At 43.3% G+C, this 14737-nt stretch overlaps 1 protein-coding gene across 2 annotated transcripts; it reads left to right on the top strand.

Moving 5' to 3' along the window:
* Nucleotides 1-1512: 1512 nt before the first annotated feature.
* On the top strand, nt 1513-14681 carry PPP1CC (protein phosphatase 1 catalytic subunit gamma). 2 transcript variants are annotated; one of them, XM_039362568.1, is made up of 8 exons: nt 1513-1822; nt 9209-9340; nt 9973-10203; nt 10951-11055; nt 11879-12102; nt 12616-12750; nt 13463-13523; nt 14291-14681. In XM_039362568.1, exons 1-8 carry the CDS (start codon nt 1768-1770, stop codon nt 14302-14304), a joined length of 957 nt encoding a protein of 318 aa, XP_039218502.1. In that variant the 5' UTR covers nt 1513-1767; the 3' UTR covers nt 14305-14681. The 2 variants fall into 2 exon arrangements, with proteins under 2 accessions (XP_039218502.1, XP_039218501.1); XM_039362567.1 differs by having other exon boundaries at nt 13463-14681.
* The last annotated feature ends 56 nt before the right edge of the window (nt 14682-14737 follow it).

Here is a 14737-nt window from a genome sequence, read left to right as displayed (position 1 = left end):
CATGATGTGCTATATTAGTGCTGACTTAGAGTTTTTGGATTGAGACTGGCTCTGCTTTCTGTTGCTGATCTCCCATTTGCTCTTAAAATTTTAACCTTCCAAGCCTAGGCGATGCTAGTTTTAGCTGCTTTTAGCCTAGAAATCAGGTACATTTTTGGAAAAAGAGCATGTTTTGTGCTGCAGCTTTCTGGATTCAGGAGCTCTTGATTCGTGTGGAGCTTCATGTAAAAAGATGCAAAGACAAATATTCCTGCTTCAGTGCTAAATACTGCAGATAGGGCCAATTCCAATTACATTATTAAAACGAAATCCTTTACCTTTTGCTAAGTGATTTCTTCTAAAGGAAGAAATGCACAGAAGAGCTTGCATTGCTTGGAGTGGTTCTGTCCCCTGAAAGGAGACAGAACTCTGTGCATTCTCAAGCGTGCTCTTTCCTTTTACCAAGCCTATGAGCAAAACTGTACCTTATCATGAATTTTTTTGAGGGGGGAGGTCACATTTGGGAAAATGGGTTGCAATCCCAGGAGAAAGGAAGGAGGAAAGAGGTTTTCCTTGTCAAGTGGGAAAACCACTTTTTTCTGGAATCTAATATTAATAAATCTTGTCCGTCCATTGATTCACTTAACCAGTTACACTTTTCCCTTGAGCATCTTCCTGCTCCCATTTTGTACAGGGTTGAAACCAGAAATCCTGCAACATGTTTGCATGGGACGTTTGCGGTTGAGGGCTAGAACCTTTTTTTGCAAGAGTTTAATATTTTAGGACCCCAAGACTTCCTGATCCCCCCTTTTCTTTAAGGAAAACCCCCTCCCGGACCTTTGCCACCACGGGGGGAGGGGAGCTTTGGCAGGTGTGGCTATGAGTTCTAATCCTGAGGATTTTTGCACCAACTCACAACTGATTTAATTCAGTGGCCCAGTTCAGCAGCTGGACAGCTTCTCTATTTTTAAGGCTTTCAGAGTTGGTGCATTCTGCCCTTCACTCATCAGGGTGATGGGAGGCAAGTACACCCAGAGAATTTTGCATCTGCTCAAGGGAACTGTTTCCTTTGACCCCCCACTTGATGTATTTTTAAGGCAGGACCCCGAGAGGGTCCTGCCTTAGCCAGAACGCCATTTCCCCTCTCTCCCATCCCTCTTCTTCTCCCTGCATCAGATTGTCATTCCCCCCCCCCCCTTCTTGGGCTTCCCCATCAGAGGCGCCCTGGCAGAGGCAGGGAGAGGGAGAAAAAGAGGGGGAACTCTTTTTTTCCTCCGCTCTCCCCCTCCCTCTTCCTTTCTTTCCATCTCTCCCCAGGCGGAAGGATCGCGGGCGCGCGACTGAGTGAAGGCACCCGGGAGGGAGGGAGAGAGCGAGAGCGCGCGCGCCGCCGAGCGAGGGGGAGAAAACGGGCGAATGCGCGAGGCTGCCTTCCTCAAGCTTCCCGCTCTTGCCCCAGAAAGAAGTCCCGGCTGCCGCTTCCTCCGGTATCCCTGCGCCTCCCACCCCCAGGAGGTAATCGGGAGAGGGGAGGGCCGGGGCGGCCATTTTGTTCGCCGCCGTCGCCGGGGATGCTGCTGCTCGGCTGCTGAGGCGACCGGCGCGGCGGGCAGGGGCGAGAAGGGACCCGAAAGCCCCGCGGGAGGAGGCCGGGCGAGAGGGTCGCGGTGGTGGGCGGAGGCGAGGAAGGCAAGCGCCGGCTCGGGAGCCGGGGGCGGCGGCGGCGAAGGAGGAGGAAGTCGACCCGGCGGGCTCCGGCTTGGCTCCTTCCCCAGCCGCGGAGAGGCGATGGCGGATATTGACAAACTCAACATCGACAGCATCATCCAACGGCTGCTGGAGGGTGAGGAGGGGCGGGGGCGACTGTGAGGGGAGGGGGTCCGCAGCGCAGGGGGGCGCCCGAGGGGCGGGGGGGAAGGGATTTGCGCGCCCTTTTGGAGATGGGGGCGACCCCCAAATTGGGCCCCTTCAGCTGCGCTCCCAGGAGGGGTAAGACCCCCCCCCAAATGATGGTCTTCACTCCCTCGGCGGAGGAGGGGGGTTGAAAATGACACACCCCCAGATATACACCCCATCGGCACCCTCCTCATCGCAGGCCGCCCCCACTTCTCTTCCCCCCCCCCGAAAATCGGGGTTCCCCTCCTACGATCTTGGGGGCGAAGCCTTTGGAGTTGGGGGGATCAGAAGCACTTTGGACAAAGGAAAGCTGGGAAATGGGGGGCAGAGGGCGCGAAGATGACCCTCCCCACTTTAAAGAGAGGGGCTTTGGGGGGGGAAACGCTGTTGGGGGAAACGCTGGTGAAGAGAAGGGGGCTCAATGGGGGGAGGGAAGGCAATACCTGTGTATGGTTTGAATGTAGCCTTGTTGGCGGGGGTGTCTCTCTTTAATGTGTTTTTCTCTGTTCCCCCCCCTTTCTATTATTAAGGATGGATTTTAAGGAAGTCTACTAAGAGGATGGGAGGCTTTGCTGAATGATGTGAGAGGTAGACAGTTCAAGAGGTCTAAATCATCAGCCCAAAGAAGAGTGAGAAAATAAGGGTTGTGTTTGTGTGCGTGTGTGTGCATGTGTCACACCCACACACATTGAGACATATAAATAAATAGGAGTGCTGTATGTAATTAATGAAAAGTTCAAAGTCAGAATGATGCGGGTCTCGTGTGTGTTGCCCATTAGAAGAAAGAGGTCAAGGTACAAATATTGTTACCTTCGCCTCTAATTTTACTGACAAAATAAATGTATTTTGAAATGTTTTTGCAGGTCATGCTTTGCAAGGAAACAGTTTGATGGAAACCGTGGGAATAGGTCTCTGGAGATTCTCAATCATCCAGGTCATGGTTGTCCCAAAGGTGCCTTTTCCAAAAGGCAACTGGACTTTCTTGGGTTTTTTTTCCTTTGAAGCTGCTTCAGATCTGAATTGAAAAGGCACCTTTGGGACAGCCTCGGAATACAGGAGTTTGCTGGTTGGATTGCAGTTTGGGATCTGTTGGATTGCTGGGTTTTGCAACAAAGTGAGAAGCTGCTAAACAAAATTTTATTCGGGTTCTGCCTGGATCTATTTGATTCAAAGCCTGGGTGATGGCACCGTACTTACTTGTGAAAACATAGGCTAAATAGAAAACTTCAATCATTCTCTCTCCGCTCAAGAACCTTACTAAGTTGTTATTATAAGAGAAGAAATTATAGGAGGGAATGCTTTATAGATAGTTTGGTGCTTTTAGGGTGAGATACCACGAAGTAAATATAAATAATGTGGGAGATTATAAGAAGGGTGAGGTGAAAATAGGTCCCTCTGCAGGGAAGGAGAAGCAGAAGAGTAGGAATGGAGGATTTCTGGGGAATGGTGTTGAAATAAATTCCCCTCTTTCCCCATAGGGTGAAAATGCATATGGTTTTGATCTCCTTATCCATGGGCTTCATTGCACTCCTTTGGTGAAGTTGTGAGAGGATGGAAACAAAACCTCCTGGAGGAGTTGCATCCGAGATTGAGAGCCCCAGCATGTCAGTGTCTTTCAAATTGCCCAAAGTTTTTGTACATGACGCATTTTATACTTGGATCGTGGAAATCTTACATGCATCTGTAGCCTGCTCTTTCTTAGAATAGGAGCGTATGTAGTTTGTAGTGTCTGGTAGGGCTCTCATTGTTTTGCCGTCTTAAACATAGGTGGAGTCTTGCTCGGAGGGAAGAAAGAGACTGTTGGTTAGCTTGCCTCCTGACACTGTATGATTGCTGGTCCAGGGAATTATAAGGGCGTAAAAATGTTGCTCACCTGCCTGTGCCTGTCTATTATGGCCATTAACTTTAAAAATAGGCCTGTTTCTTTGAGCTTGAGTGAAAATTTTGCTTGCAAACAAATTAGAGACTTAATCCAAGCATTATGACATCAGTGTGACATTTTGATTACTCGAAACTCTGCTGCTGGGTTCCAGGTGGCTCCTCTCATCTAAATAATTTGGCAGACCGATCCAAGTGCTTCTCTGGGGCATTTCCAAGATGCAACATTCTGTACGTTTGGAGTATTTGTCTCCAGCCTTTGTTGCAGGAGGCTGGCCTTAGGTTAAACTTGAGTTGGGTGAACAGAGCCGATGACCAACATTCCTTCCAGCAACAGGCAAACTTATAAGGCAACTTCTGCGTTGATCCATCCTTATCCAAGTCCATTCTGGATTAATAACTCAATTTGGGAATTTAATTTTCATCAAATGAAAACAACTATCCAAAATAAAATGAACTGGGCCACCTATGTATCCTTTCTATGATGTGCCTTTCTCTAATCCTTCTTTAGGTTTGCTGAAAGACCACTGAAAGAGAATTAGCAATGCAAAAAATGACTGTATTTGTAAATTCAACATGTTTGGTATTAGGCTAGATAGAATTTAAAAAAGGAAACCCTTCCTGTGTTATTAAAGCTGTTCTTGCATGCTTAATAAAAATGGTTGCTTAATCACCTCTCCCATTTGTTTAACAAATTTAAATTTCAGACGTCAACAGCATGAGTTCAATATAGATTAATTTTTGGTGTCCTTTAATGCAACATGAGTTTTAAATTGGCTATGTACACATAACTTGGAGGGATAAACGGCATATTTACACCTCTATTATCTTCTGCTAATAGAACTCTTATTGCTACTTAATGCTTCATCTGTACTAATATATTTTAAATTATGCAGCAATGAGGGATTTTTAAAAAAAATATTGCCTCTTGGAATTGATTAGCTATAAAAAATATCTCATACTCTTTTTCTTCTGTATCGGTCATTTCAACTCCAAATATGAAGTCTTCGAGCTCTAAAATGATTTATCAGCATTTTATTCTAAAATTGCATCTATCAGCACCTTAGAGAACGATTCTTCTTAATTGTGTATTTGCCCTGTTCTTTGAAGAATAGTAATAGGACCAAGCCACACAGTATTCTTAGTTGAGATGCAGTGGGAAACAATGGTTTGTTGCCATAAAAGACCTGCAAAGCTTTAGGCTCTCATGCTTCCTTTCAGATCCAAGAAGACATGAATGAAAATGCTGGTTTTCATTCTACAAGGACAAAGTGCAGTTTCATATAGTTTTTGAACTTTGGAAGGGTGGGATCACTATAAAATATAATTAGAACTGAAACCTCTCTGTTCCGTCTGTACGTTCAAGTTCTTCATATTTGGTTAATGCGGGGAACTCAAACTTTCAACCCCAGGAATACAATAAAAAAGTGGTAGTTTTGCCCTCAGAGCAGCCAGTTTAATTTTCATTTTATAACTGGAAAAACTGCATGTTCTCAGACAAACATTAGTGAGCCTGTTCCAATCTAGATCTTCTGGATTTAGGCTGAGCCTATAGACTATTATAGATCTATCTGATTAGACTGATACCCGGAAAGAAACAGTGTGTACAACCACCTATTTTGTTTGACCAGAAAATCTAGTTATTTACTTGTTTCTCAAGGCTAGTAGATGTTGAATAGCTTAGCCTTTTATCACAAAGCAACATATTTTAATCCTGTCTGGTCCTTTAACAACCCAGATGCAAGTGGAAAATTATGGGCTTCTGGTTAGAAGAACAGGCTTTCATGCTCTCTCACAGTTATACTTCTAAAAATCTAATTTAACCACAGATGACTAATAAAAATGCACACTGCAAACTATTTATGTGGTCTTCTTTGCAAAGATGGACTTGGATTTCCTTTTTCTTCTGCAATTACCGTAACTTGGGCTAAATGTTGTTGCGTGCAAGTTCCACAAACCTGAACTATTGGGTCCCCTGCTTGAACAGGGCTTTGGACATTCACGCTTCCCCTCTGGTGAAGGCCTTTTTTTTCCTATTAGGATTTTTCAGGCCATAATTATAACTATGGTCTGAAAGCACCTAACAGGGAAAAAAAAGCGTAAAGTTGGTGTTCACAGTGCTTAGTGAGTGATGGAAGCAAATTTAAGCCTGCAGAATTAATTAATTTTGATTGTGCGGTTTGTGATTAGTGCTGATCACTAGTAAAAGGACCAGCTATATGCATGTTGCTGATAAATATTTTCCTCTGGAACAAATCACTAATAGGCCACACAGGCCACATCCTATGATATGCGCCAGATGCTTGAAGGAACAAAGCAGGTTTGGCTGGATTCTGCCCACGGGCTCCATCCTTCTCTCCCTGCAGGATAAACAAGTGAAGTTGTAACTAAGGAACAGCTGCAATGTGAAAATATCAATACACGTAGTCCTTGACTTACGACCACAATTGAGCCCAACAACTCTGTTGCTAAGCGAGACATTTGTTAAGCGAATGTTGCTCCATCTCACGACCTTTCTTGCCAAAGTTGTTAAGCGGATCACTGCAGTTGTTAAATGAGTAACACAGTTGAAGTGAATCTGGCTTCCCCCTTGGCTTGGCTTGTCAGAAGGTTGCAAACAGTGAGCCCCAGGACGTGACCCCCAGGACACTGCAGCTGTCATAACTGTGAGTCAGTTGCCACTTTGAATTTTGATCATGTGACCCTGGGATGCCGCAAAGGTCATTAAGGGTGAAAAACGGTCCAAAGTCATTTTTTTCAGTGCTGTTGTAACTTTGAATGGTCACTAAATGAACTGTTGTAAGTCAAGGACTACCTACAGAAAGACAACAACGATCAGATTGAAGCGTGTAGATGTTTTCCTCTTGGCGTGCACAAATGAAACTTGGATTTGATTTGAAGCCAGTGTGGTGCACACAGTACTGACTTGTGCGACTGCACCCTTCACAGCCAAGTTTCACTTGCTCAGCCAGCCAGCTAGCTGTGTCCGTGCCCAGCAGGCCATTCCATTGCCTCCGCCCTCCTCCTCTTGCTGTTTTTCTTTTCCAGCTGATATTCCACATTCTGTGGCACTGATTAAGTTCAGTCCTGGGTGGGCTGCTCTGGAAATTATTTTAAAATATTTTTTGTACTTCTGCAAATGTAATAGTTTCCTAAACAAACTAATGTTACCCATTCATTTCTCCCTGGCTCTGTACAGTATCATTTGTGAAGTTACTCACCACACCACATTGTGCTGGGGAGAATTATAATTTAGACAGATTTTTCCTCCCATCTGATAAATATGAGATCATCTGTTGTTTTTCATATGCCATTTTCTCTGCTGTTTAAATGATTATTAAATCAAAAGTGTCCATGATTAACTTCTGTGTTGTCACTCTTCATAAAGGAAGCCGTGTCCTCCACTAAATTCGGAATATTTTGGTTATGAGTGGTAAGGAAGCTTAAAGAATGGCTTTTATAGAATTTGCCTGGCAAAACAGATATGTGATATTTTTACTCACATGAATTGGAACTAATTCTGAGCACATGCTGTTTCCTCTGTAAAATATTTGGAACAAAGCTTAAGAGATTATTATAGGTTTGAAAGCAACAATAAGTAAGGGTCACTTTCCAGTTATGGGCTTGTCTGTCTATATCTTATCCACTTATCTCACCTTTCAGCTCTCTTTAAGTATAAAATGTTTGCTTGTGCTGTACTAGTTTAAAATGGAAAAAAAATGGAGAGAGAAGTAGATAAGTTAATTAAGGTACCACTTCTTGTACAATGTTATATAAAGGTTACATAACAGCCACCAAAGGACACAACACTGAGAAAGGAGGAATAGGTGATGCAGGATTCTAGCTGAACCCCTAAAAAGGGTCTCTTGGTCTGGCTTCTCTGTCTCTCCTTTTGATGTAGCAAGCTCAGTAACTGCTTATTTATAGAGTTAGGACTGAAGGGATTTTGCCGAGGACGACCGTCTCCTTGACAAACCCAGCCCCAGGAGGCTTGTTTTATATCTCCAACGTTAAAGCACTTCATTTCTGAAAATTGTGGAGGGGATTAGATAAGACAATTTGAATGAAGTCTTGCATACTGCATTAGAGGAACTTGAGAAATTCAGATCAGCTCCTCTGGTACAGTCAAAGCAACAGATAGATGTCAATAGTCTGACATATTAGTTTGCAGGGATAGATGGATAGATGCCTAGTGGAATGATAACAGCTGTTCGAATTTCCAATAGCACATAAATTATGTTGTAGACAGTTGTGAGGACAGTTGTCACTTGGTCATGTTATAAATCAAACTGTAGATCCCTGATTCAACATACACTCCTTTCAGTCTTTGATTGCAAATTTCTCCTAAAGTTTGGTCTTTGGACTTCAACTTAATTTTAAGAATATTTCTTCAACATTTCCTGCCTGGAAAGCTTATTCTTCATTAACACACTTTGCCTAATTCTAATAAAGCATAGGTTAAGAAATACTAATTGTCCTGTTGGCTTTTTGGATTGGTATCTGCTGCTGTTTTGCTGTTAGATACTTGGCAGTTCTGTTAAATACATTTCAGGTTACCTGGTATTAGCTTGGGAGCTGAATTTGAAAAAAATTAGTCACGAATCCCTTCTGCCACAGAGCAGGCATGCTGCAATGCAGAAGGAACTGTTTCCATGAGTTTGTGCTAGGTTATGTGTGTGAGGGATGTTCATTGCTCCTCCAGTATCTAATGTACTGATAATGTCATTGTAAAATGCCAACATGCCTGACAGAATAAGCTAATTATGGGGCAAGTATTGGTCAGGTCACAACTTTTATTTCCTGGGAAATCTGCTGGAAATTTCATCATGATTCTAATATTGACTCAGAGCAAAGCTTATTAAACCTAATCTTTGAACTCTTCAGAACTGTCAGTACAAGTACTTTAAACTGTTTTCTTTTTATTACTGTTACACCTTGTACACAGCTTCGGCTTTGAATATAGCTATGCCTGGATAAAGCACTTTTAAAATATATCCACCTATTGCGTTGCTGGCTGTGGAATTCTGGGAGTTGAAGTCCTCATGCCTTAAAATTGTCAAGTTTGGGAAACACTGACCTATTGCAATGGACTTTACTAATGCATTGGCAGCCGTGGGTTAAATTCACAATTATTCTGAATGGCCATTTTGAATTTAATAAAGTGTGCATTCTTTTTAGAAGGTGCAACTGGAATAAACTGTAAAGTATACTGGATATGTGGTGCTGATTGCAAAAAATATACATCAGCAGCACAAAATACGTTGCCCTCAGCCGGCAGTCACAAAATAACTATGCATATCCTAAATGTTCTGTCAGTGTGAAATGAATTGGCACATGTAATTGAAAGAAGATTTTGGATTAGGATCAAAATCCTTCCTCCTAAAAAAAAAAAGATTGATCAAAATACTTAATTTTCATTTATGTACTATAAATAATCATATTTTTTTCTATGTAGTGAGAGGATCCAAACCTGGTAAAAATGTCCAGCTTCAAGAGAATGAAATAAGAGGATTGTGCCTGAAATCTCGGGAGATTTTTCTCAGTCAACCAATTCTGTTAGAACTTGAAGCACCACTTAAAATATGTGGTAAGCACCATTTTTTTAACGGTCTAATAATGATTCACAGAATTTGTTAGGTAATAACTTTAGGTGATGTATCTGAAGATGCTGAATCTGTTAGAAAATTGCAGTAGTAACCTCTTTCAACCAGGTTGCTTGAGGATAAAACTCTGTCTTTGAATAGACTGCTGAAAGGAACTATTAGATGTAACTAAAAAGAAAGAAATCTCAGGAAGATACTGTACTGACTTGATTTTTGACAACACCGTTGAGGTCTCATAGCTGTTCTGTATATTTAAATAGTATATAATCCCTCTTATTTTGCCCATCCTTGCCATGTCCATGTGAGAGGGGGAAGCAGTAATTTCCTTTTTCAGAAGTATTAGAATATACTTCTTTGATATGAAACTACAGGTGAAATTCACACTTTGATCTAATTTATCTTTAAAAGCACAGCCTTAAATAATGTTCTAAGGTTTGGCATCACGGAAAAAATGATTGAAAACCTGACTGAGGTCTCTGGTTATTTCCTTGATGCTCTTACATAATGCTCCTTTTAATCTGCATATTTAAAATACATTGCTGTGTTCGACTCTGCTTTGCAGTGAGCCAACCTGCCAAACCCAAAGCACTGAAAACTTTTCCTTTGTTTGCTTAAGGCGACATCCACGGACAATACTACGACTTACTGCGGCTCTTCGAATACGGTGGTTTTCCACCGGAGAGCAACTATCTCTTTCTTGGGGACTACGTTGACCGAGGGAAGCAGTCTTTAGAGACCATTTGCCTCTTACTGGCCTACAAGATAAAATACCCAGAGAACTTTTTCCTCCTTAGAGGCAACCACGAGTGTGCTAGCATTAATAGAATTTACGGCTTCTACGATGAATGTAAGTCTGCGTGGGAATGTATTTTAGGGGAGAATGCGCCCTCTTTACCCTCAGAGGGAATTGGGCGTTCATGGGGTGGCAGAGTGGAGAGGCTACTGGAATAAGGTGAGATGTAGCATCTTTGATCTTTTGCATCGCCCTGAAGGCCTCCTGTTTCAAAAGCAGAAAATAAATAATGTTCCTTTCCAGTATGAACCCCATTGTATTCTGAATTTTTAGCAAGGGCTTTTTGTCATGTTCCTTTTTGGTCAAAGTTGTGTAGGGAGTCCTTGACATAATACCACATTTGGGATCAGTATTTCCATTGCTAAGCAAGGGAGCTCTGCCCAATTTTACAACCTTTTTTGCCACATTTGTAAAGCGAATTACCCAGCCGTTAAGCGAATCCACCTTCCCCCTTGACTACACTTGTTAGAAGCTGGTTGGCAAGGTCGCCCACGGTGATCACGTGACCCTGGGACCCCGTTGGGAATAAATGCCGGTTGCCAAGCACAAGTGCAAGATCCGGTTATAAGTCACTTTTTTCAGTGCCACTGTAACATTGAACGGTCACTAAGCAAATGGTTGCAGCAAGTCGAGGACTCTATAGAAATCAAGCCAGTCTTACCTGAAGAAAAGCCAGATCAGGCCTAGGAGTAACTGCGAGACACAGAAAGGAGGGTTTTTTTTTCTGAAACACCCCCCCCCCCCCCGTTCTCTGCCACACTCGATTCTGAAATGACTTCATTGGCTGCTCCACTTCCCCAGGTAAAAGAAGATACAACATCAAGCTGTGGAAAACCTTTACAGATTGCTTCAATTGCTTGCCAATTGCAGCCATTGTGGACGAGAAAATATTTTGCTGCCACGGTGGTAAGTAATTTTGGATGCTATCTTAGGCCGTATAATTGATCAGAATCGAATTTCAAGGTGTGTTTAACACTTGAGATATTTCCAGAGGCAGACTTGACATTTCATCCCTTGTGAGCCCTTTCGATGTTTGGTCTTGCCGTTCCTGCCTTATAATCTAAACATCTGCAGGATGTTTTGAGGCAGAAACCACAAGCTTGCAATGTTGGAGGATGTGAGTGGGAGGCTACAGCTGAACAGGCGTTGAGAGAGAAGAAATGTTTTAGCCCAGCAAGGGCAGGGCACTCTTTAATTTGAGGCAACTGCGCTAAACCAAAGGGATGTCTATTTTTCGAACATTTTATTTGGGCAAAAGGGGATTGTCTTGGAGACAGCTTGCTCTGGAAGGGGCTGGGACTGTGTAGATACATGTGAAATTACACGGTGGTCTTCCTAGCATTGGATCCAGGCTTAGTTTCATTTTAACTACATCCATTTAAATGGGCACAACCCGTGACTTAAGTTTCCAAATTATTCTGCTGAATCCATTTGAAGTCTGAGTGAATCTGGACGCATTATCCAAGAAATGGAACCTCTTAGGGAATTATTTATAATTTCTCGTGTTCTGTCTTACCCTGGTCCTGTATTGGGTCCCTTGGTTGAGCAGCATCTCTCAGATGAAGTTGGCTGGTTGCTCTTCCTCAGAACTGTAGGCGAAACTGCCAGGGCAACAGATCTCATTCTCTCCCCCCCCCCCAGTGTACTTCCCACTGTTTTGCGTTGTGTTTGTGTTATGCATCTCCCAAGTGAGCCAAATTCAAACCAGCTGCCTCTGACTCCTGCCCAGGCTTATCACCAGATCTCCAGTCAATGGAGCAAATCCGACGGATTATGCGGCCCACAGACGTGCCAGACCAAGGCCTCCTTTGTGACCTGCTGTGGTCTGACCCCGACAAGGATGTGCTTGGATGGGGCGAAAATGACCGAGGGGTCTCTTTCACGTTTGGAGCCGAAGTGGTGGCCAAGTTCCTTCATAAACACGATTTGGACCTCATATGCAGAGCTCACCAGGTAGGCGAAGAGTAGAAGTATGAGGAAAAGGATCCCGCCCACCTCTAGCATCCACGTAGCTGCCTGAGTTTAGGACTTGTCTGCTTTCTCTCTCCTGGCTGAACTGAGAGAGGATTTCTTGGGATTTGGTAAAGAAATAGGCTTTCGAGTATGAAAGCACAACCATAGCGAAAATTGGGCAAATCGAGAAGCCGCTGTTTTTTTGTAGCCCTGCATAAAACACCCTATGTTTATGTAGAAGACAGTAGCTGGGGCTCTTTTGCCACCCGTTGGCAGCTTGCATTGTCCCCTTATTGTGAATTGCAGCCATGGTGCCTGGCTGAGTGGCAGTTTCAGTCGGAACCTGTTCACAGTTCTTGCTGTGAAGCCATGACACCAAATGGAACCTTTTGCAGACTTTCAGAAAAGGGGCTGACCGCATTATCCGCAAAGCATTCCATAAAATTTATGCTTTCCTGCCTTGTCATATTTCCCATCCCACCAGTAACAAAAGAACCATCTTTGCCTTTACAGGTAGTTGAAGATGGATATGAGTTCTTTGCAAAAAGACAGCTGGTAACTCTGTTTTCTGCCCCCAATTACTGTGGGGAGTTTGACAATGCAGGTGCTATGATGAGTGTGGATGAGACTCTAATGTGCTCCTTTCAGGTAAAGTATCTTTGAAGGCCCGGGCGCTTTGCTTCCCCTGTTACTTTTTTGTTTTGCTCAGTTACGGGTTTTCTTCCAGTCAGCCTTCTGAGCAGGAGCTATTTGAAGATGCGTTGTGTCTCCTTTACTCTGTGCTGAGCTGCCCGTTGCCATACTAGACCCAGGGTAGCCGTAATAGATTCACCTGAAGAATCCTTTCTCTCCCCGCTGCTTTCTAAAGGGACCTTTGGAGAGGAAGTAGGGTCATCGCAAGCTGTGGCAGGAACACCACAACTGCATCTGAGTTCAGGTTCGTTGGGCTGATCTTGAAAGCCCAAACCGCTCCTGACCTGGGATATCCTCCAGCACCACCACCACCCCCCGGCTGTCTTCTCAACTGAGCCATAGGTGGCTCAGGAATTCTGGGAGTTGAAGTCCACAAGTCATAAAGGGGCCATAGTTGCTGATACCTGGCTTATGGAATTGGAAGGAAATGCATTGATCTTTTAAGAGAGAGAGAGAGAGAGAGAGAGAGAGAGAGAGAGAGAGAGAGAGAGAGAGAGAGAGAGAGAGAGAGATGTGATCCTGGTCCAGTCTGGGTCTCGGATTGAGTAATTTAGCCCTATCATTTCAGGTTTGATCAGACCAGTATAACTCTACCTGTGTGGTTTCTCTGTAGTAGCTGCCTGCAGAACTTGCCGGGCATCACTAAATCAGCAAATTGTCATTCCAGATCTTGAAGCCTGCGGAGAAAAAGAAGCCCAACGCTAGCCGACCGGTAACGCCACCCAGGGGTATGATCACAAAACAAGCAAAGAAATAAGTACTCTCAGGCCTGCCTGGTTGGGACTTGTACTATAGTATATAATCTTCATTTTTTAAAAAAAAAAACAAAAACCGGTAACGTGTATCAGTCAGCTTGCTAAGACTAGATTTAATGTGTTGTGGTTTTTCTTTCTGCTTCATTTTGATGGATGGCATTTGCTGGATGTAGCAGCAAATGAGACGTTCTCCCTTCTCAAGAAGAGCTTTTAAAAAAATAAATAAACAAATAACCGGTATTTGGAAAGAGGAAAAAAAACACAACACCTTTTTCTGTTCTCGATGTTCCGGCTGTACATACTTCACAGCACCTGTCCTGCCATTCTGGGTAATTGTACAACTGACTCCTTGAACCGGTAGAGACCAGGTGATGTGTGACGCCTGTTTTTATTTTAGGAGCTAAGAAGGCACCAGCGTGCCCAGAGACTAGTATGACTGTCAAATTGCATCCTGTCGATACGCTTCACTTGTAAAAAGCTTTTATTTTGTTTCGAAGGGTTTGCATTTTCCTTGTCATGTACACGAGTCCTGTTGTCGACTTTTTCAGCCAACCCTCAACATTTGCCAGCTTCACTAGTGTAATGTTTGTTTTAATTGCAGCGCCCTCCCCTCCCGTATACTTTGAAATCACGATTAAAGCCATGATTTTAAGATTTGTGTCTCTGTAAAAATCAAGGTGTGCAGGGGAAGACCCATCAGCACGGCCCGTAGCGTCTAAGCTGGATTTTTTCCTCTGCAGGAAGGACGACTTGAACTAGCAGAGTAAAGCTGTGATCAGCTGGAGTACAGGATTAAAGACTTTTGATACTTCCCCTATATTCAGTGTCGAAGCGTGCCACTCTGCTCTTTTAGCCAGTTCAGAAAGTTGTAACATGTGAAGAGACTTGCCTGAGAATTAGAATTACTTTAGGTTTTGTTTTATTTGCATCTTGAAGACTTGCTCTCTACAAAGCTTAGAAAACAACCAACTGCGGCAGTGAACCAGTGTTCACCTGTTTCTATGACTCACAGTTTCTTGTGGTTCTTTTTTTTTGTTTTGTTTTTAAAGAAAAACCTGTAATCTTTTTAAACAGATGACAGTGTACAATACAAATGTGGTAAAATGCCTATTAAATGAGTAACTTGTTAAATCTTCTTGGCCTTCATTTTTTTTCAGCATCGCATTCAGGAAAAGTCACGTGAAACT

The sequence above is a fragment of the Crotalus tigris genome, unplaced genomic scaffold, assembly GCF_016545835.1.
Source record: "Crotalus tigris isolate CLP2741 ecotype Arizona unplaced genomic scaffold, ASM1654583v1 scf7180000019478.12717781048:2074007, whole genome shotgun sequence".
Taxonomy (NCBI): Eukaryota; Metazoa; Chordata; class Lepidosauria; order Squamata; family Viperidae; genus Crotalus; species Crotalus tigris.
The sequence above is the reverse complement of the archived record's forward strand: the minus strand, read 5'-3'. Positions and strand labels throughout refer to the sequence as shown.